This window comes from Odontomachus brunneus, unplaced genomic scaffold (assembly GCF_010583005.1).
Source record: "Odontomachus brunneus isolate Ranch 3 - 2012 unplaced genomic scaffold, Obru_v1 Obru_scaffold_254, whole genome shotgun sequence".
NCBI classification, from domain to species: Eukaryota; Metazoa; Arthropoda; class Insecta; order Hymenoptera; family Formicidae; genus Odontomachus; species Odontomachus brunneus.
In genome coordinates this window covers 13986-38534 of record NW_022639704.1, presented here as the reverse complement: position 1 = coordinate 38534, position 24549 = coordinate 13986, and the positions used below count along the sequence as shown (strand labels likewise).

Below are 24549 nucleotides of genomic sequence, written 5' to 3'. Positions count from 1 at the left end.
AAACACTAAAGATATCTTGAATGAAGGAAACAAAATTTCTGGTTCTTGGAAACTAAATTGAGTTTATAAGAATAGAAATTTTATTCCTTTCACTAGCGCGTTTGGTTTGTTCATTGTCACGTTCAAAATTCGACCAATCTTTCTACTCCGCGTAGGAGCAAATATATTCCTATAAGAGATTTCAGTCAATTACCTCAAGCGAGTTTTAACGCAGCTGAATGATCAAATTGTCTCGGTCGCGTTAACAGAAATATTATTTTTCCTCAGCCTAGTCCTCATTCTGTTACACAAACTAAACATTTTCCTGCGTGAGATATCTTTGAATCCACTTTGAACTGAATGTAACAAAATCGATCGAAAATCATTTTTATGATTTGAGTTACTTTCAGTAAAAAATCGCGATGATCTGTTTACTTTTAATGGCCGAACAAAATAAACGAATATATTCTCTCGTTTTTCTCTCTCTCATGTACAAATGGGTTAAATTAAACCAATTATATATTCTTATAAAAATTTATAATAAAAATTACTTTAGTATCTTGTAGCCAATATATATCGATATCATATCTGAATTTTTTATCCATCTGTTTCATATGTGTTATTTATATTTTATATAATGGTACATTTATATTTATATTATTTTAATACAATTGTGTTTTACAATTTATATTTTGGGAACTGGGAATCTACACGGAAAATTTTACTTCTTGCGGCTGAGTAAGAATCAAATGAAAATTCGGCGACGAGAAATGATACCTCTGATATCGCGTTTTAGCTGCATTATAGCTAAAAAACTTAAAAAAGATAAAACAACTTCAAAATCTTCAAAATCCCAAAAAGATATAAAATAATTTGGAATCAATATTCCTATGTATCTACAATCCTATTTTAATATTCTAATGATTAGTATTCTAACAAATCGGCGCGAAAACCAGACTGATTTAATCAATAGTCATATATTCTTTCTTTTATTATCTTGCTACAATTACAAGAAATAAGAAACACGGTAGCGTCTCACGTCAAGTGCACGAGAGTCGTGTATTATCATGTCGCTCTTCTATTTGAGAGATGACCAGACAATCATATCGCCATAACAGCTGATTGGATTAAGTTCTAAGTAGATTTAATCGATTCATCATGACCCAATTTCACGAGAAATGTTTTCATTTTTGTCCTAAATGCTCTGTGAGTTCCACCTGAAAGTAAAAAAATGCAAAATTATATTAAGCTGGTAATTTTCATCTGAGGCCTTATTCTCGAAAAATATCTCATACGATACTTCTATGAAAAGCCATAGTTCATGTTACGTATATTATAGCTTTTCATAGAAATATCTAATGCGAAAATAAATCTCCTGATCCCTATTTTTATTAGACAATTCAAGTTACGTTAACAGAATTGCTCCTTTCGTATACTATTTAAGAATTTATTATGTTCATTAAGAAGATAAACTACCGACAGTCTATTTCTGTACTACTAGAAAACGTGAAAAAAAATATGAAAAGGATTTACATAAAGAAAAAAGTTGTACAATATTTTCTCTGTGCATGCAGCGTGAAATTAATTCCGGCATTCAATTCATTCAATTCCGTGATTAGCACCAGGAATAATCCCTAATTACAAACCGGTCGCGACTGCGTGTTTACAAGTTGTCACGATCTATTTGGCGCGTCGATTGATATCAGTGCGCGTATAGAAAATCTCGGGCACGAAGTCGCGGACTTTCTCCGAACAATCGTACCCCGTTAATCGCGTCATCGAAAGTAAGGGACGCTGAATGGCAATCATGGTGAAAACATCTTATCGGTTAACCCACGCTGCGGTCACCGGTTAATTTCGCTGCGCGACGAGATGTTTTATATGAATATTTTTAACGGTCGGCCGAACGTGAGATTTTCGCGGATACACGGATGAATGCTGGAAGTGCGAAGAAGTCGCACAGACATCCGCGCAGTCACCTGTTTCGCGCGCGCGATAAAAAGATCGCGATGATCGATGGCGAGGAAAAGCTTTCTCGACTCACAATGGGATGTCACATCGGATATACTGAATCCGGAACAGCGTGTTGATCATCATCTGTAACCTGTTGTTCCCGCAACGTCGCGCTCTACAAGGTGTCTAACATTCTATTTCTCTTCCTTTCTTCCTCTCACAGAGAAAAAAATTCACTTAAGTATTCACTTAAAATTAATAAATGCAAATTAACACTATTTTAAGTATAAGCAACGACATTAGAAGAATTTTTAAATCGTCAATTTCGACAATACTATAATTTGATTTTAATGTTATAATAGTTTCATATAAATCTTTGTGTATATTTAATCTTATCTTTGTTTAATGCTATGTAATCTCATTTTAAGATTTACATGTCAAAAATAAAAAGAAGGGGGAGGATCTAGATGGTTATAGGAGTATGTTGTTCATGTGCTTTTTCTTAGTATTTATCTTGAAAAGAACAGTAGGTAAGCAAAATGGCTCTTTTAGAACATAAATACTATTCCCTAAATGTCATTAAAATCGGAATAATATTACAGTTAAAGAATAAAAAAAATTGATTTAGCAATGGAAAAATATAAACTTTTGAGCCTCTCGAAATTTTGTACCAATAATTCTACATTATGAGTGAATAAAGTTAAGCGACGTAGCCAGAATGAAGATTCTTGCAAGTGTATAATATACACTTGCAAGATTCCGAATAATAAAAGTAATTTTCATTCATGAAATGTTTGAAATCGAACTATGGGCGGATGAGGTATAATTGATCCATAATTAAAGACCAGCAGGAGGACCGTGAAGATCACTAGTGGAGATCCCGGAACTACTAATCAGGATACATATTTTATATGTAGCTCTTTTTACTAGTAGCCTGCGCTATTAAATAAATCCGGTACCAAGGCAAGATGGCCACGTTGCTGCATATTTATATTTTGTTTATTACAAAACAAAATACACGGATCGTGACAGGCATTAACACATAGAAAAAGGCTGCCTCTATCATGCTTGTAGAGTCAATCCCAACAATTAGGTGTCTGGAAAGTTATAATCCTTCGAAATTTCTTTCCTTCGAAAGTTATTTCCTTCGAAATCCTGAAATATAAGACATTTAGCCCCGTCTATTCTCGAAACATTCTCACAAACAAGAATAATCCTCCTCCTGTGCTCTGTTTCTATTTCCGCTTTCTATTACTCGCAATTCTTTTTTAACGTCCCCATCAACTAGCGATCAATTTATTCCAAATGAAAGTTAAACGAAGCAGTCTTCTTTCTCGCGAGTCCAAGTGTCTTCACAATGAGGTCCATTCCGGACCGGATAAAGGACAAGACTTCACGTTCTTTTTTGACCGGTCTTCAAGGCTTTATTCGCGGGACGTCCTTTGTCGGGAGACATTCAACTGGATCGAAAGAGCTTGGACACAAGCCGAAACACCCTGTATAACGTGGGGCAAGAAAAGAGCGCGAAGAAGCTGCGCGCATAGTCTCTTGACCGAGAGTAAAGCCGCGATCTCTCGGAGGAGAGGAGGAGCTCGACTGGCCGACTTCTTCCTTCTCTCCGGTACGACACGCTTATCCACCAACCCAGCGACGGTCCGGTTTTCTCGGTCACGGCTGCTCGAGAGGGAGACCCCGGGTTCCTACATTATCCCCACGTGGTGGCCGCGGGGAAGCTGTTGGTCGTCTACCTCCTCTACTCGGGAGAGCTGTGGTCTCGCACTAGTTCGGCGAACGAATCGGCCGCAAGTGGATTTCGCGTGCGGATTTTGGCACGGAGAGGTCCGAGACGGTTGTCTTTGCGAAATCCTCGTGGTTAAGCTTCGCGTAAGGGTGCGCGCATCGCGAGGGGAATCCTTTCGGCGAATTTTTTCATGACAGCGCTTCGCGATTACGCGGAGAGCTTGATGAACAGTCGCAGTGGCAGTGACAGTGTGATCCGTGATATATTCGCAGGTCGCTTGATATCGAAACTGTTGATGAGACTCGGTGACGATTGTTACGATGAGGATAAAACGGTCCTGCTGGGTGCTGCTGGTAAGATCTCCCTGCTACGATCACAGATCCCTCATTCTGACTCCGTGATTTCTGTCTATCTCCAGGATAGTCTTATTGAAAAGATTCTATGATGCACACTCGTGAGAAGTACTCAGAAAGAATTATAGAAAAAAGAGAACATATATGTTTTTTACGAAATTTCTCTCTACTTTTACGAAATAGGAAAGTCCTGCTGGGCGCTGTTGATAAAATCTTTCTGAGATGCACATTGAGAAGAAAAATGTAAAAAATAAAAATATATTTATCTTCCGTGGGTATCAATAATGAAAAAAAGTATTTACTTAAATCAGAAAGATAGATTAATGAACAGAATTTACTCAAATATAAATCCTTCGATTTAAATGGAATAAACAATTGTCTGTCGCATGAAAGACTATTGGAAATGTGAACTTTCTCCACTTGACAAGAGCTTTTTCTCAGTGCAAAAATATTGATGTAAGGATAACTATGTATTAGTATTCACGCCGAATAAACATTCTTTGTTTTGTAGACATTTTTCCCCTCAGTGCACGATCTGTAGAAATTAGAAATTGCTCCAGGACGCCACTTGCATTTCTTTATTTTTGTCTAGCGTCGAGTTTTTATTGAGAGACTTTTTCACGCGTGCACGCGTGAGAGACTCCGGCGGAAAGAATTTCAGAGAAGAAAATGTTCGATTACATTTTTTGCGGAAAAGAGATAAAATTTCTCTCCGTTCTTGCATGAGAAGTAGCGCGCCAGAACTTCATGTGGATCAAACTGCGGATCGCCCCGTTATCGGCGTCCATAATTACGCCGCGCGATGATCCCGTCCGCAGCCGTTGACTCGTCACGAAATCACGCGCATAAACAAGTTCCACTTAGGCCGCGGCTCTTCCGACCGGGGACGGACCGATTGCTCGTGTGACGCTTTCAGCTCACCTGGTCCAAAGTGGAACAACCTTTGTCGCGGCCTTGATCCAGCGACCCGCTGAAACGGGGAAAAGTAATGAACGCTCCGAGCACGCGCCGGAATAGCGAGTTCGCTCTCTGCGCGCGGAAAGCCGCGAAAGGCTTTTCATTAAGCGCGATGAATATGGATGCCGTATGCCCGCGGATACTTGCCGCAACGCGGGAAGGATATTTACCCGTCCGGTCACGCGACTCCGTTCATGCGACTCGTGAATGCCAGTGAAATCGGCTCGCTGATTATTGGGTCGTTACGTGGATTATAAAGGACGAGCGAATCAGGATCGCCTCGCCTCTGCACAGTAGGATCAAGCGCGCGTGGTCTCCTGCAAAAATCTATCATTTCATCAAACATTGCGATTAGCTCGCGTGTAGGGGAGATCGAGACTAGATGCCTTGTATTTTAGAATTTCGAAGTTCTCAGACAACTAATTGCTGTGACTGATGGCGAAATCGATTAGCGCACGTCAATACACACTAAGGCTGTTTCATAGTCCACTCTAATATTTAAGATCATTAAATTCGCGACCAAATGTTCCATTAGTGCAACGATTCGTATATTACCTGAAGATGAAAATAAAACAAATTTTAATATAAAATAAAACTATAAATACAGCTGAAAGCACGGACTATCAATCTTAGTGTGCATTGGTGCGTACCACTACTTTCAATCAAATTTGCCGTGATCGATGAACCTTTTTCTATGTACTGATGCCAACCATACCTTGTCGCCCGTATATTTTGTTTTGCAATAACTAAAATACCAACATACAGCAATATGGTCATCCTGCTCTGGTTTAGTTGCGCAGAATAAAAAGGCCACGAATGAAATAAGTATCTTAGTCGGTAGATCCGGAATATCTACAATCTTCCTATCAGCTCTTAATTGTGAGCTGACTTCACCTTCTCCGCTTAATTTTGATCATTTTATGAATAAAAATTACTCTTATTTTCCGAAATAGTATATCATACACTTGTAAAAAACTTCATTCTAGCTAATATAACGTGTCGCCTAATTTTATTCACTCACGTTGGAAAATATTAATACTAAATTTTAAGAGGCTCGAAAATTTGCTACTAAATCAGTTTTTGTTTCTATTGCTCAACAGTAATACTATTCTAATTTTTAATTAGAGTTTTATAGTCTCCGTGAAAAGTTTCTACAGGCCTCTTGCTGGCCCTTAATTATGAGCCAACTTTATCCGCTCATATACTCGGTTTCAATCATCTTATGCATAAAAATTGCATTTATAAACAGTATCATATACTTGCAGAAAATTTCATTTTAATTAGTAACATATCACTTAATTTTATTCAGTCTTGGTAGAGAATACGAAATTTTGAGAGGCTCAAAAATTTTGTTTTGTTATTACTAAATCAACTTTTTTAATTTTTTAACTGTAATATTATTCCGATTTTAATGAACTCTGAGGATGTTCTAAAAAGGCCATTTCGCGGTTTTGCATTCACTGTTGCTTTTAAGATAAATACTAAAAGAAAGCAGATAAACAACATATTTCTGGAGCCATATAGCCCCAATCTCTTCTTTAAGCAAGCCCACGGTTTCCGCGTTCGTGTTTCCGCGAGATAAGAGGCGTGTCGCCTTCATTGGGGAGAAAAGCATCGGGGAAGGACATTCTCGCGGTCTGTTTCATTAATTATTAAGACTCATCTCGAGTAATTAACGAGCATCGACTGTAAGACCGCCGATCCGTTCCACTAACACTGATGAGACCTAAGTGTCGATAAGTACAAGTATCGCGTTCCGACTCATTAATTCGCCACGGAGTATCAATTTATAACGGCCTCGTGTCGGCTGACGAGTGACTTTCAGCGTGCGATCGCCCCGTAACCGTGACAATAATTGAGTCGCTTAGTTTAAGTAATTAAATTGGAGGCACCGTTCATCGCGTCGTCCAATTATGGACCGGCCGACTATTAAGAGCCGCCCTGAATGAAGCTGACGGCCATTTACTTTCACTCAAAGCCGCGCCGAAATCGTGTGCACGTATATAAATTACGCGAGTGCGAGTCATTTAATTCGGAACGGCCTTTCGACGCGATTCAACCCGCGCGACGTTTCTCCCGCGATGGAATTCTTTCGGCGGAAAAGAGACGCAAACATTCGATTACAAAACGGTGGCCACACATTTTTCCGAATGTAGTTACAGCGCTCCTGATTGTCGCAAATTAAGAGACACTGCTGACGCGTTTGCGATTGCTGATCAGTTGCGACAATATATACAGTATGAAAACAAGTTTGATCAATATAATATTCAAATATTGTTATCCTCCCGTAGTTAAAATTACGCACTTGTGAATTTTGAAGGTTTAAAAATATTATAAGATGAATTTTGAAGGTTTAAAAATATTATAAGGTTTAAATTGAATAGTTTTTAATCCGTTGAATAGTTTGAATCCGTTGAAATCGATCGACGATCTTTCATTGAATTTATTCAAATGGATTAAACGATCAGTTAAACAATCTCCAATTGAATTGGCTTATATTAATCGTCAGTTAAACACAATAATTAGTTAACGAAGTAATTAATTACTCAAAATCCCGTATGACATGAATATGTACATACGACTGTATGTACATGAATCGTGTCTGAGATATATATAGATTGTATATACGAATAAACGAATTGACTATCGTACAACTTTCACGTTTCTTCATTGCTAATTTCTTTATGGGCGAAGTCATGGTTTTGATTTTCATACTTGTGGCGAAAGCTACATTGTTAAATTTAAATTGATTTAAACATTTCGAGATATAATTTACCTCGGGCATGAGAGAGGAAGAAATATTTTTTTATTGTACCAATCTTATCTCCGTGAATGTATATATATGTGTGTTTGTGTGTGTGTGTGTGTGTGTGTGTAGAATTATGTATGTATATATGCATATAAGTCTATTGAAAAAAGAGTCACATACAATTCTTATTTTTTCTTTACTTTTTCTTTCCTTTCTCGACGATTGCATAAAGTTGCATCGCGCAGTTGCATCCCACGTGCTGCAAAGAGCGCACGTTGCAGCCACAACCGCGTTTCCGGTGCAGCCGTTGTTGTTTACCCGGACAGGCTTCCTCCCTCTTTTCCCATTATCTTTCTTCTCCTTGCGAAAAAGAAAGAGAAGAGAAAAGGAGATCTTTCGCGCGTGATAGGCGATTCACGTTCTTGGCAAACACGAGATACGTGTAACGTAATTTACGCTTCCTTGCGGTTCATTCTCCGGCTATGTATAGCGCGGCGGCGTTGCACGCTCGTTACGATTGTTCCTTTCCGGAAGTTGCATTTTATTGTCCCCTTCTTCCCGTCGAGTCGCGCACTCTTTCTCTCTCGCACGAGCGCTGTTTTCACTCGCGTTTCATTATAAATGTCGTCGCGCGCGATGCTCGGCCTAATTAGCGGTGACAAAAGTTAATATATTATGCTACACGATGACTTGCGAAAATTTTCTTTCATACATTCCACTCCTTGTATCTCACGATCTTAGGTCAACGGTTAATTATAACTCGTCATATCGTCCACGCTTAGAATCGTCATGTCTCCTAATGAAATTCTACACATTGTAAAGAATTTCAAATTAAATTTAACACATTACACATGTCCCAATTTATCCGCTTTGAATTTTGGATTAATTTGACACAGAAGATAAATATATAAATATATAACACAAAATGTAGAAAATTAACATAAAAATATATAATATTTCACATAATACGTTTCTAGTAGTGCAAAAATAGATCATTAGTAAGATTTATCTTACTAAGGAACATAGCAAATTATAATTCCTCTAGAAACTAACCAAATTTTTTTACAAGTTATCTGACTTCCTAAAATATGAATAGCACATACACTATGAGAGAAAAAATATTTATTATAAAAAATAAAAAATATTTATTTGATTAAATGCTATATTAACATATTTACTTAAATCTAAATTTTTATACTTAAACAGAATAAATTGCTTTCGTGAAAAGCTAAGATTTTAAGAAAATATATATTTCCTTATTTAAAAAAATATTTTATATTAGAGTATATTATTAATACCCATCGAGAAAGAAAAGAGAGAAAGAGAGAGAGAGAAGAGAAAATTAATATCTTTTATTTCTTAGATATTTTTTCTCTATGTGTATGAAAGGATAGTCAGTTATTGCGAAATGTCGACCTATTCCTCGATTACAAAATTGCATAATAATTTTCATCACGAAATTCTCTCCATAATTATACGTAATGCGAGATTTCTTGTTTCACTCATTAGACAGTCGCACTGCTGTCCCCGATCAATGGCGAGAAGAATGCTGATGAGGTGGACGATGGCGGCAAGACTCAGGCGAAGATATCGACGTCGCTCAAGCTCGTCGACGAGGACGGCCAAAACAGGACGGACAAAGTACGAGAAATAGGCTCGACAAAAAATATCAACCGCGTAATGATTCATTCTCTCCCGCACTGATCTCACTGTGAATCGCATCCTCTCTTCTTTCAGGCGATGAGGCCGCCGGAAAAGCGAGAACAAATCGGCGAGCGAATATCGACGACACGTAGCGTGTCACCGCCGCAAAAATTATCAATGGCAGCATTAATCGCCAAGAGAACGTCGAATAACGACACGACCTCCTCGACGTTCGAGGAAGTGCGTTCCCTCTTGGGCGGCAGCAGGGCGAACGCCAGCAGGGAACTCATGCTGCCAATCAGTATGGACATCACAAAGATCATATCTGAAGATTCCGTCGAGGAGACCGACGAGGAAGAGGAAGAGGAGGATACGCCCGAGGCGTTACCCGAAGTTAGTGAACATTTTAGAACTCAAGATTCTATTAATATTCAATCACATAAATGAAAAAGGGGGGTAAGAATGCAAGAGTCATAACGATGGCTAAGATATCTGCACTGAGAGAAAAAATATAAAAATTAAAATATATTTGTTCGATGGGTGCTAATGACATGTTTACTTAGATCTAAATTCTCTTATTTAAATAGAATAAACGATTGCTTTTATGAAAAGAGTTAAGGTTTTAAGAAGATTTATTTCCTTATTCAAAAAATATTTTATATTAAATAATACGAGTAGATATATTATTGGTATATCACCAAATAAGTATTTTGATTTCTTAAATATTTTTCTGTCAATGTAGTTTGCAAAGATGACTGGTCCTTCAGTTCAGAAAACTCAGAATTTTTCTTTTAACTTACTAATCCTTTGGACACAATGGTTTCACCGTGAGATCACCTATTAGAAACCATAGGTATGATGATCTCGCAACGAAACCACCGCTCAGCCTGTGTATAGTGATGGAAATATTTTGTTGCACGATAATTGCACAGTGGTTGTATGATAAAGCCATCCCTATTCTGTACAAATAAGAAAATAGAAAAAATTGATTTCAAAAAGAATGATCTCTTGGATTATCATTTTAGGCATGTGATATGAATATTTTATTAAAATTCGAATTTTAAAAGTTCTGTGCTTCAAGGTTAAGATCTCTTTACTTTTGTTAAAATCTTAAGAAACTAAATAAGAGAAGAAATTTTTTAGTGCAGTTTCAGTGCGATTTTCTCCCGAAAACCTTTGATTTTATATTTACGAGGTCTCACTTCTTAACCTATTGAGCTCTCTCTATTTATTGCAACATAAATCATACAATATTATAATGTAATATTATATCGTGTGTGCAATATATTTTTTCATACTGCGCTATAACTGCCGTGCACAGTTTCTTATTGGCCATTTCCTTTTCTGTTGGTTAGTGAAAAATATTATACGCGAAAAAGTGGGCATAGAAATTATATATTACGTAATTTATATATGCTGTGCACATTACGTTAATGATGTAAATTATACGTATTAATTATACGTACGCGGGCGTTTCCGTCGCGAATAATCGTCTAGACAATCGCGCGCGACTTTTCTCTCGCCGTCGAGCGCAACGCGGTAGAAAGTCGCATTCGACGCAACCACCTGTCATAAATTTCAGCGGGATTTATCTTTCGCGGTTGAATATGTAGATATGTTTCCCTCAACAGAAACAGCAGTACTCCTGATGTTCGCGCGCGCGCGAACGTCGAATTTAATCTACGAGGCGCGTGCAATAAATTGAAGTTGTGCGGCGATTTCTAAAACACGAAGTAGCAGACGTCGTCGTGTTCATTCTATTTGAAGATCAGCCGTCATAAACTCGTTGTGTGGGTTTCAAATCGTGATAAATATTTTTTACTCCCTACTAATAACATGCTATATAAATAAATAAATAAATAAATACATATATATATATATATATATTAATATATATATATATATATATATATATTTATATATATATATATATATATATATATATATATATATATATGTCGCGGTTAATTGCGTAACTATAAACTCGCTTCAGCCCATGGCTAAATCAATAAAATTAACAAAAAGACAATAATAATTGGAAATAAGATCGAAGTATTAATTCTGACTGTGGAAAAAAACTGACTAAGTCAATCGATTCTACAGGAAAAGTTATTTTTTGTGTAACTTTTCCTTTGTAGAATCAATTAGCTCAGTCAGTTTTCTTCTACAATCAGAATTTAATAGTTTGTTTATAACTATCTGTTGCAAAATTAATTTTTGCAAGCTGCTTTTTGTGTCAGTAATGATTTTTCACGCTCCAGTCTTATTTTCAATTATTGTTCTTTTGCTAACCTTACTAGTCTAACCATGGACTTTGATGAGTTAATATACGATATATTCGCCGCATAAGCTTTATTCAACATCCCCGTCCCTGGAAGAGCGGGCCACTATCTAAGATTTAGAACGACGCCGTGGACGCGCATCGTTCGCGCAGTTTCACTCGTAGCGACGGCCTTCAAACGGCACCTCTTATAAGAGTACTTTCACGCGTTCGACATATTTTATTGCGACGCCTCGTGGACCGTCTCGTGAATCTCGAGTGACGGCGGTCGTTGTACACACGCCGCCGGATACATCGTCGCGCGAGAACACGACTTTCCATTCGGGACATTAATTAGCGAGCGCGACCTGAACAGCTCCAGGCGGATGTGGATTTATTCTTCGCATAGATCAGCGACGATAGCGTCGTATAACGGCGGGTAAAACGGGGTGATCTGAGTAATACATGTGCGTGGGATCTTTATGTTCAGACATTTCGGAGACATTTTGCTCCCTTTTTCCCGAAAAGCGGAAAAATGTGCCAATCAATGTCAACACATCCGTGATAGATAATCCAAGAAAATATCAGAGACCTGAATTCCAGGTCGATAATAAAATACATCATTAACAATATATATAGTGCGTGTACACAGATCAGCATAATAGTCCTAACACGCCAATAATTGGTGTGTTAATTACTAGTATTAAACACGTAACAATATAAAAATGTTACTAATATAAAAACGTAACAAATATTTTAATGACACATTTTAATTCCTGAAATATAAGTAGCATACAAGTAAAATTATAGTCAATTGATATAGAATATGAATCTATTTCTCAGTTACAAAATTCTATAGTAACTTTTACTATAGGAATCCGTCCGCGTACACATTTCTTTCTAGACATTTTTTAACTATCATTGACTGCATTCAGCAGAAGTTAACGCTTAAGAGAATGTATTACTTATATCTAAAAAATAATAAAAACATTTCTGAAAAAATTAAAGAATAATTTATATTACATCTAATAAAAGTGATCACAAACAATTCATTGATTCAGAATCTGAATCAAAAGTTATTAATACGGCAAAACGTCTTTAATTTATTAATTCCTTTGATTTATTAATTCTTTTATTGACATAATATACACATTAAGCGTTGTTATGTTGTAATTATATTATTTTATATTTTAAATATTTCAAATCTACAAAAGGTTTAAAAATATTCTCCAATCACAGACAACAATCATGAAACGCTTATTTAGCACTGGATTCCGCTGATTGCAATCACTGAAACAGATATACTGCTTTATTCCCGCTCTTCTTTGAATGATCAATAAATAATAAATCAATGATATGTACAATTAGAAAATCCTAATAATCTATTTTTAATTAGATTTCTTTCTTACAGCAAATTTTTAATGATTTCAATCACGTTACACGACATATTAAAAGCACTACTGTTATTAGCACTATTATCCTAATTTGTGTGCATAAATAATGCACTAGCCACGGAGCGATGTTCCTCTTTCAATCTAAACGATCATTAAGGTCAGCCCGCAGAGACAATACTCGCTCGCGCTTATAATTATACGACGAATATATTGTTAAATTCACAATTTTCGCACGGCAAACCGCGATTACGCGTTTATTGTGCCTCGTTACCGTTAACCAAGGTAAGAAATTACCTTGTGAGATTTTATTCGCGAATTATATTGTTCAACTTCCGCAAAGCCGACAATTAAAAAAAGAATTAAGTCGAGAGAATTCGATAAAAGTTCCTATCGAACTGCGAGACGTCGGAACACCACGATTTCGCAGGAAGTCTTATAATTTATATGCACGCATTTTTTTCTTAATTAAAGGCCCAGGAATTACGATTGGTGAAAAGGCCCCACGATCGACGACGGCCGCTACCAGTGAAACCGTTGCGACCCATCAGGCCGTCTCCGCCGAATAGAAGGAACGTTTACACAGGTCAGCTTTCAGCGCATGGCAATCGGCGCTTGCGAAAAGCAACGTCATTACCAAACCATTACTGAGAAAAGTAATTTGTAACAATATCGACAAGTAACGCGTTGCTTCTCAATTCAGAGGGATTATCCTGTAACTTTTAATCACAACATCGTTGAACGTCGTTGAGCAGCTACTGAGTTATGTATTACACCTGCGCGATGATGTATAACGTTAAAAGATGCAAACATAAAGTCTTATTGACATAATATACGCATGAAGCGTTGTTATGTTATAATTATATTATTTTATATTTCCAATATTTCAAACCTAATTTGCGAATCCAGTGCTAAGTAAGAGTTTCATGATTGGAGAATATTTTTAAACCTTTTGTAGATTTGAAATATTTGAAATATAAAATAATATATAATTACAACATAACAACGCTTAATGTGTATATTATGTCAATAAGATTTTATGTGTGCATTTTTTAACGTTACACATCACCGCGCAGGTGTAATACATAACTGCTCAACGATGTTGTCATTAAAAGTTACAGGATAATCCTTCTGAGTTGAGAAGCAACGCTTTACTTGTTGATATTGTTACAAATTACTTTCTCAGTAATGGTTTGGTAATGACATTGTTTCTTCTTTCCGTTAATAATGGTAATGTGGTAAACGGTTGCTTATGTAGAATAAATGTGAAGTAAAAATACTCAATGTCTATGAACATACGTACTAAGCCTGGACATTCTTATTGTTTGCTTGTCTAGACTTTTAAATACAAATATTTAAACTTTTAACATAGAATATGTGTATACATATCGCGCATATTTTCAATATACATTTATACAGGAGTGAATATATATAATTATTGCCACCTTGAATATCTTCAAAGCAAAAAATAAAAGTAATTTTCAGATTTTTGAAGTTACTTCTTCTAGAAAGAATGTGTAACTTCTTATAATAAGAAGCTTTTTTTAAGTAGAACAGTTTCAAAAATTTGAATATCATCTCTGTTTGTGCCTTACTTTGAATATATTCAAGATGGCAATAGTTATCGTCTTATCCTGTATATTTTTAGAGTAGTAATAACGATGCCGAGCTTTTCAAAAGTAATTTTCCCTTCTTGATATACACAGCACTCCAATAGTGCCTTTTATTTTGACTCGGGCATATTATACTTACATGTTTTTGTATCACGACTGTTGATTTTGAGAAAAATCGATACTCAGCCACATTAAATGCAACAGCAATGTTGGATATATACATTCACCATGTATGTTACATTTAATGTGGCTGAGTTGCTGGTTCTTCTCAAAATCAGTCATGATACAAAAATACGTAGATTATAATGTCTGATTAAGAAACTGCCCAGCATTTACTTACTATTTCCTTTTGCCTAGTTTCTGGCCAGTATATAATAATAAATAAGCTAAAATATCCCCTAGCCGCAAATGGAAGGCATTATTGAAGTCCTGTGTAAAAGATTATAACTAAAAAATGAATTGGGATAAACAAGTGGATGAATCAATAGCCGATCGATTGCTTTCCAGGCCCGTCGAGAATCAATCCCGTAATACGGCCGTCTAAGCGACCGAATGAACAGAGACGACCCACAGAGAGCGAGTGTACTTTCTTCACGAAGACGGTGTGTCTCGAGGCCAACGATTATCCGCAGTGAGTCTGCCCCGAACTTTCGTTTCGCCGTTGAATTAATGACGGACATTGTTACGCGGCAATTTGCATATCGGCGAGATTAAAATCTTCCGGGCCGTCTTAATTGGCGAGGCTGCGCGCGGCGAGGTTTTCACTTTTCGCGTAGCCCCGCCTCGGGACGAACGACGACGAGCGTCCGAGGATTTTGGAGATAAATAAAACGAAGCATCGCGTGTCTTCGAGATCTCTCGGATGTTGAACTAATCGAGCGATAAAAATTAATTTACAGAAATTGAAGTTGCAGTTCGAATTTACGATTGAATTTACGAATTGAAGAATTGAAGAATTTTCGAAATTAATAATACTAATAATATAATAATAACTTTAACATAAGTGATAATAATAATAACTTTTAGATTCTTCTGAAAGTTGTCTGTAGGTAAATAGTTTGTTTACTAAATTAATTCAAAATCCATAACTACAAAAAATACATACGTAATAATACGTAATAATACCTATATACGTAATAATACGTAAATGGCCAGGAACTAAGCAAGAAAAAATAATAATCAGAAATAAAGCAACCATCTCAATAATAAATAAATTGCAAATAAAAGGAGTCTACTATCTGAAACACAAGTTTCACACTATGTTTACATTGAACAATAAAATACAATATTTTACAATATGGAGAATGAAACGATGAAAACTATTTAATAGAATATTTTACAAAAAATATTTGGTTAGAAACTGGTCAAAAACTGGCTAGAAATTGGGCAGAAACTATTTAGTTTTACTGTCCAATTACTAACAAAGTAAAAGTTACCTAAACTGGTTAGAAACTAGCCAATAACCAGAATTCTTGGTCAATTACTGACTAGGAAGAGAGAAGTCGGTCTCTCTACTTAGATTTTATAATATTCTCTTATAAAGTGACATACATTTACTCTTGTACAGAGAGAATAAATTTTTTTTCTGAGTACATGATTTTCTTAGAATTATGATGAGTATAAATAAAAAGTTATAGGCTCTTGAGACTTTATCAAAGTAAATAAAGAATAAGGCAAATAAGAGCCAACTGCCGATCTTAATAGCAAAAATCACAAATTAATAAAAGGTGATACATTACATACGTCTGAATTTTTGTACTTAAATAAATGTATCACAAGCTTTTATTAATTTGTGATTTTTGTCATCAAGGTCGGCAGTTGGCTTTTATTTTGGCCTTATTCCTTGCTTGTTATGATGAGTATGTTTTAAAACTGTTATCAAGAAAGGAGAGAGAGAAAATATTCTTTGTTGAAAAATACTATAACCATTACTTAAAAGAAGTAAAGTGAATTGAGTAATTGCCTTTCTCAGCAGTATAATAAAAAAATGTTATTTTCATGCGTGTAGAATCAACGCGATTCCCGCGTTTTACGCAAATGACAGACACGCATAAAGGGAATTTTCCGTGTCGGTGAAAATATCGCGTACCGTTGCTGCTCGCTTTCGCGCAGGAATGTTTAATAGCGGCCTTAACTTTCCAGCGAGGCGATAACAAGGAGTTTAAGGACCAATAAGGAAATGGTGGCGGCACTGCTGACCGACTATAAGATGCAAGATTACGGAAGCGCGGAGGAAAAATTGCCGATTGCCCAGCCGCTGGAGAATAAATTCGAGACTCGTTATGAGAACAGATACGAGAACAACGAAATTAGAAGGTAAATGGGCGAGATCCATTTGTCTATCGTTCTCGCCTTATTAAATTCTGTTAATTTCAAACGAACGAGCAGAAGAACTGCTTGTTAATGAAGCAGGCGAAATTTAAACATGAGAAATTTATTTTCTTGTTGCTCCACGTGTGTATTCTTGATTTCAGACGATCCGACAATCCTTTCGACAACGTGGAGGAGGGTTTCACCTGTCCGTCAACTGTCAAGTATGCTCGTCCGCAATTAGCGAGAGCTGCTTCCGGAGTCTGGAAGTACATAATAAACACCGGCGAACACACCCAGACCTTACGACTGGAGAAATGCTCGTAAGTGTGACACGCGATATATTATAACGTCCGGAAGAAAAGATGTAATTTATTTGGGCATTAATTATCGGATTATGTAATATTCCATCTTGAGCAATTAAATGAAGTATACGTGTGTTCGATGGCAAGCCATGACGAAGTCCGTCTGAAGGTATGAAATGTGGCTCGCGACGAGAAACTTAATCAAGAAATAATAAATAATCAATCGTGAAAGACGAGTGATGATTAGTTTGATTTTTCTTTTTTCTTCTTTCAAGCTCAATTATCTTCCCTATATTTTCAAATTCGATTAATCTCAATTATGCTCTTTGATAGTAAAAAGGTCATCCTATCTATTTCTACCTGGAAGTAAAAAAAGTCTTCTGATCTATTAATGAGAGTTACATTATTTCTGAAAAATTAGTCTCCCGTATTCTCGACATAGCAGATTTGTTTTAGCGTCATTGAAAACATTTATAATAATTTATTGGATATTAGTTAATTAAAAATGTGAAAATTAAATCATTATCTTCTTGGTTTTTAGAACAGAATTAATTATCAAAAATATATTTCTTTTTCTTATGAATTCAAATGTCGAGTTTCCTTTTAATATTGCCTACTTATATTGCCTTTATTATTATAGAAGAGAATATTTTGTAATAATTTATTACACATATGAAATATCATAGGACTATTTAATCGCCTTACTAAACTTCTTTCTAATAGTCTTCAGTTTTCCATGTTTTCTCATTGCAGTAATTATTATTAACAATAATTATTGATAATAATTATTAATTTATTTGAAATTAATTAAATAGTTAAAAAAATTAAAATTAATCCATTATCTTCTAGTTTTTTTTTTTTTAATATAATCGACTATCAGAAATTTATTTTTTCTCTTGGATCAATTATATATCGAATTTCTTTTCAATACCAAACGCACTGTTAAAAGAGAATATTCTGTAATATTTTATTACATAATATCATAAACTAAATTAAGTATATTATAATGCCTTCCAAATTCTTTTCTAATGATTTTGTTACAGCAATCCACAGTCAAGCTGTTCGTTCATCTCCGAGAACTACCGCTCCTCTTGCGTGCAAATTTACAATTACCACCGTCTACTGACCTGGGACCAGAAATTAGGACTTCACATGGACATCTTCAAGGTCCCAACCTGCTGCAGCTGCCACGTGCATGGCTACTCCGAGATTTTCCCGCCGCATCAGAAGGACCCACCGATAAAGCCGAAGGAGACGTTCCCGGGCGCGGATTTCGCCATCAACGACCACAAGGACGATTTCCAAGATCTCGGCAAGCCCGCGCTCATCAACAAGTACAATCCCATCACGAACTTCGACTCCAGCCTCAGTAATCTACTCCAGAACATTATTCGACGTCGCTTGACGACGCTGAACGAGCTCGACTAACGCGTCTCTTCTCCGTTTCAGTGTCCAGCAACAAGAAGCAAGTGCTGGACACCAGCCCGAGTAGACCGAGTTTCACCCTTCCCGGCAGAACCAGAACGAAGAAGCCTTCGACAGTCCCAAGGCCCTACGACAAATTGCCGCAGCAGCACGCGCCCAACACTCGAGCGCCAGGCTACAAAGGACCGCTGACGAAGGTCAACAGACCCAACCGACTCAGCAGGCCGTCCTTCAGGAGGGAGTCCACCTCCCACGTCGAGGATTACACGGAGATTCCCGGTAACAGCTCGATCAAAAACCGGTAAGTGAGACAGCACTTTGTATTAACATTATTTAAGCGTAAACTTAGCCCTACAATAAATAATACGCTTCCTAAACCAACTCGTGAAGAAAAATTACTTTAGATTGCAATATTTAAGATAACAAATTTAACAATATTAGATAACAAATTTATCGTTTGTGAAGATTAAGAAGAGTAAATTCTGTGGGATTTTTTAAATGCACTTTAAAGTTCTAAAATAATGTTATATATAGCTGAATTAATTTATTATTATACACACCATAAAATACACGTGCACAGGCAATAATTAGCTCATTTACACATTGATTATTAGTCACGAAGGCTTTAATTTATTTTATTTAATTTATTAAATAACTAAATTTACGCTTATATGGATCCAACATTAGAATCGTAGACAAGAGAGACCGGCACTGATTATCATATTTTTAAACAAATTAATTAAAGAAAGACGTATACAATATTTTTTTAATATTGTGTACATTTTTATATAGATACAATCTTTAGATAAGAAAACAAAATATTATCTTTATATATAATTATACAGAAAAAGATATTAAGTTGTACGCAAAGTCGTGCAAATGTGAATATCAAGTCCTTACCTAAGATTGGTTGCTGTATGTCTTGTACACTCATGTAATATGATATAAGCAACTATTAATATAAAGAAAAATATGCTCTTCTATTACGTGAGATATAAACTTTATGATAACTGATTCGTGTAACATCTACAAAGACCCGGAGTTCCCCTACTCGATTTAAATATTTAAAGTCACTTATTCTGGTCTTCGAGATTTCATCTTAAAGATCATTACATGTGATATACCGTCTCTAATATATGATATCTTTTTCTTAATATATTGAGCTTGTCATTAGACATGGCATTTCCAGATATAGCCAGCCGTACGATCAAGAAGTGGACGCTTCGTCGAGATTGCAGAATGGAGGCTTCGACGAAGAGTACCAGGAGCCGCACAAGAGAATCAACTACAACTATCATCCCATCATAGACTTCTTCAAGCCAGAAGCTTCCATGCTGCAAGCCGCCGAGCCGCAACACGTCACCCAGCCAGCGACAGTTCAAAACGATAATAACGCGTGGAAGCCAATGATAACTTAGAACGTAAAGTTCTTCCTTCGGAGTACCTGACATCCCGCTTCATTGAGGGTTCGAAATCGCGTGTTACACGACGCCTCCGCGTTTTCTGAATTAATGTTCACAGTGGTAAGAAATTAGTTTTTCGCAGAGAAAAATATAAGGTGTTCCCCGCGATATACCAAATGTCTATAGCAAAACTACATATCTTCACGTTTTATTTCTAAGTTGAGAAGCTCAAGAAAGAAACAAATGTGAAATATTAACGTGATTTATAAGACCACGTGTGTTATTTTTAAGTATAAAATTTGTATCCTGTGCGTTGAATTTATCTAATCAATTTGTTTAGTCTCAAAAACACAATTCGATTATAAACATTATAAAAGATACCAGATACTAGCGAGAAAAGAAAACAGATTTGAATATTTTGCCTGATTAGTTCTTTTTTATTTCATCATCAAATTATTATTACTGCCAATTGTATTTGTCACACAAAGACTTGATACTGATACAAAGATAATGATACGTTTTTACAACGTGTCATTCGAAGGAGGAGATTCTCTGTATAGTAATAAAATAAGAGTCAGAGTAGTTGTTAGAAAACATTCGTAGACATAGCCCTAGATATATACTTAATTGAGTATTATGGCCACGAAGGGCAGATGCAATGAGAATGTTCTTTCTCTTTTTATTTTATTTTAGCACATTCTATATTACGCCCGTTTAGACTTGTTATTTATTAGTCGTTAGCTCTACGAGTTATTTATAAATTACACTTAAAGACTCTTTTTACAACATTAAGATTTAACAAAAATAAGACAAGTGTGTTTCTTTACACTTGTTTTCCTGTATAAATATGAAATTGAAACAACCCTTCACATGTAATTCGACAAAATTAGGTATAATCAAAATCTTGGAATTCGCGAGGTAATATTGGGATAAAAATGTAATATAATATATAATAAAATTCAATATAAAAGAATGTTATATTATATTTAATCGTAGTTTGCATGAAAATTATAGTTATTATATTGGATTGTATTATATATTATTATAAAATATCATATTTTACAACATAATTATTACTTTATGTCATATCAAATCGCAATATATATTATTTTATATCATTATATAATAAAAATAAATGCTGCTTGCATCTTAACCATGTCACATTCTATTATTTATTACCTTGTCTCTCCTAAATCTCAAGCTGAGATTTAAACCAGTTCAACCAAAATCCAAAACAATATAATTTCAGTTTTATCCACATTGATCTACGTCTCAACGAAAATGATTTGAGTCACAACTAAATAAATTTTAAATAACTTGAATATTAACTAATTTTTAATGATTCAAGTCTCGGTTAAACCGATTTTAAATGGTTTGAGTCTCAACTATACCGATTTTAAATAGTTTGAGTCCCGGCTAATTTTAAATTGATGGTTTGAAATTCGGCTAAACCAGTTCGAAATGGTTGTTTAGCGTTGAATAATTGTTGAAGATACATTTTGCTTAAAAAAGACATATTAATTTAGTCAAAATTGGCTCTGCATGCATTCTGTTCCGTCATAGTATTGGATTCTCGTTTTAGGAGTTGACATTCGCGTAGGATGAATTCGTTCAGTGAATTTGTTCAGCGAAAAATAAATATAGATAAAGAAGCATTTGAGATTTTGCTTAAGCACACTTGTAAAATTGTCCGAAAGATATCCCTTTCCCCTGACAATTAATAAATAGTCATATAACTCTCTTAAAATGAATCAGTCAAACATCACTGAAAGTAGTGAATGTACACTGATTTACAGTTATAAGTATAGTATTGAAAGTGCTCAGTGCTATACTTATAACTGATATCAGTGACTATTCATTAATTCACTTTAAGAGAGAATGAATAGTGCAATGAGGCGTAATAAATGTGCATAATAAATGTAAAATGATGAAATGAGTCCATTTCTCTGCATGCCTCATTTCATCATTTATTATACGACTATTTATTAATTGTCAGGGGAAAGGGATCCTTTCGGACAACTTTACAAGTGTGCTTAAGCAAAATCTCAAATGCTCCTTTATCTATATTTATCTTTATTAAAAAATGATACACAATTTTCGTCGGCATGTCATTCCTCGCTTCTGACGTTACAAATTCAATATAACCGCGATAAGATACAAAGAGCCTTAATAAAGAACTTTTCCACGGTTTCTCTTATTATATATTGTTCTCTTCTTTCAAGATTTATTTGATTGCTTGATAGAGACTGATTTTTTATTATGCAACGTGTAGCAGCCGGTATCACAGACAGAAAAAGAGGAAGTTTGTGTGTGTGTGTTTGTGTGACTTTTTTTATTGTCACAAAGCAACCAATACCGATAGCTCTGAAGTAGCATAGCTCTCGATACGAATTGTGCACGATTACTATTTCCCCGCCGCAACTTACTTCGATCAACGATCTGTGAATGCAGTTTCGCGTCTCCGCGTTTTGAAATCGAAAAATCCCGCTTCCTGCAACTCGCTTTCGTGCCAAGGTGACTGACCATCGACTATTTTCACGGCGAATTGCGAATATCAGGATATCAGATTTTATGTGAAAACAAAAGAATATAGTCCAACCGTGTCATCCTCGTGCTAACGGAGAAAGTTGAATTACGTCCGTCTGTTTTGCAAAGACTTGCTCTTAAGGGTGCTCGGTAACAATGCAGAAACAGGAAGAGTCCTGAATCTGTTTTCTTATAGTTTGCTTTTTCTGGTACAACTTCTATTAGCGTACAACTTCCACTCGCGTCTTTGTCACTCGGTACACATCACTCGGTGAGAAGAGAAAGTGAGATCGATGAAGAAACAGGATTAACATGCGATAAAGCGCTCCGTTTACAATCGATGTACTACTATTTGAAATTGGGATTTCACGCTGTAAGAATCGTGAAATAAATTTGATCACGATGTCTATTAGTCATAATTATCATGTGTTCGAAGCCGAGACAAGTCAGTGTCGTTAGTGAAAGAGGTAAAAGCGCGATAAAAAAGGAAAAATCAGCCTCCATCAAAGAAATAATGTATGACGTATAATAAAATACGCGTGAGTCTGCCAATATGTTTGAAAACGTATTTTAGAGGTACTAAAACAAATTTATACCGAGGATAGTTAAGTATGTGTAAACGCCAATTGCGTTCTTACGATATGGCAACGTGTTATAGCGCGTAAAAGCATCCTCGTGAAAGGTATTACATCGTGCTGTAAATTATATCCTTGAAAACACGAAAATTGGTTATTAAAAGAGATCGCTCCTTATAAATTGATTTTCGTAAAGATGAATTAACATTTGTGTAATCGCGCGACATTCGATATTAGCTCAGTATTAAAAGAAAAATGCACGAATTTTATCCTTTAACATTTCCGAAAAAATAATTAAATAAATAAAGCCTGCAGACTGCATAATTATTACAATGCCATAAAACACAGTTGTTTGTATAATTACAATGTCATCTAAATATTTTGATCTCTTTTTGTATTTTAGAGATGCAAGAAGTTGTGAAGGAAGAGTCCATATTAACATTAAGTGAAATTTTCATCATCTTTTTCCTTGAGTTTGTAATTATACTTGTTATCGAGCGCGGACATTTACTACCCAAGAAGAAAACGCACGCATCCACTTGCCGTAAGCCCTGGAGATGGAAGTTCCATCTCCATGACGGTCCTCTCCGTCGGAATGAAGAAAGTCCCGGAGCTCAAGCGACACGCTTCGCGGCCTAACGCGGAAAGACGCGGGAGACAATCGCCAAGCGGAGCGAAGCGCGTCGTAGTCAGCGAAACGAACGATTCACAGCTGACTGATCGAAGTAAATCGTAGCACTTTGCGTCGTCGGATACTTGGGTCAAAATTTTACTTCCACATTAACTCTACAGATTCCGCTCAACTTGAGAGATCGATACCTAATAATGCTCCTTGAACCACAGATTCAAGACCTATCTTGAATCTGCGCACACCTTCAATTTTTACTTCTATTCAACATTGTTTAAATCTAAATTTAGGTACAAGGCTCAAATAGTCACAAATCTAAGTACAAGATCCAAACCTAAATTTAAATCACTCTTGACACGCAATATGGTTGAGCACACAGTTGCTGTGATTGCCCTAAACAACTTCTTCTTTATTGCGTCTTCAAGTTCTACCAAAATATTCAATGCCAATAAAAAAAATTCAAAGCAGTAAACTTTCCTTTATAAAAAAGGAATGTTTTCATTTATCCATCTAACTTCATGAATTTTTTTTTAAGAATTTAATATTACTTATATATGCTCCACTATAGTCTAGTAAGTTGCAAAATTAATGACTTGCTAATAATAAGGCTAAGGAGAAAGAGATAAAATGTGGATAAAATATCGAGGTAATCGAATATCCAATAATTCTTCAAGCCTGAACACAGAGAAAACAATAGTGAGTAACCATTTGTAACATTGAATGTAGGGCAATCTGCT

General features: G+C 35.8%; 1 protein-coding gene across 2 annotated transcripts; it reads left to right on the top strand.

The window, feature by feature from the left end:
* The first annotated feature begins 3678 nt into the window (after window positions 1-3678).
* Window positions 3679-21080, top strand: LOC116852751. Of its 2 annotated transcripts, none has more exons than XM_032833384.1 (10): window positions 3679-4026; window positions 9242-9373; window positions 9470-9769; window positions 13502-13613; window positions 15148-15271; window positions 16783-16956; window positions 17115-17273; window positions 18299-18624; window positions 18705-18981; window positions 19855-21080. In XM_032833384.1, exons 1-10 carry the CDS (start codon window positions 3994-3996, stop codon window positions 20096-20098), a joined length of 1881 nt encoding a protein of 626 aa, XP_032689275.1. In that variant the 5' UTR covers window positions 3679-3993; the 3' UTR covers window positions 20099-21080. The 2 variants fall into 2 exon arrangements, with proteins under 2 accessions (XP_032689275.1, XP_032689276.1); XM_032833385.1 differs by having other exon boundaries at window positions 3681-4026; window positions 19870-20098.
* The last annotated feature ends 3469 nt before the right edge of the window (window positions 21081-24549 follow it).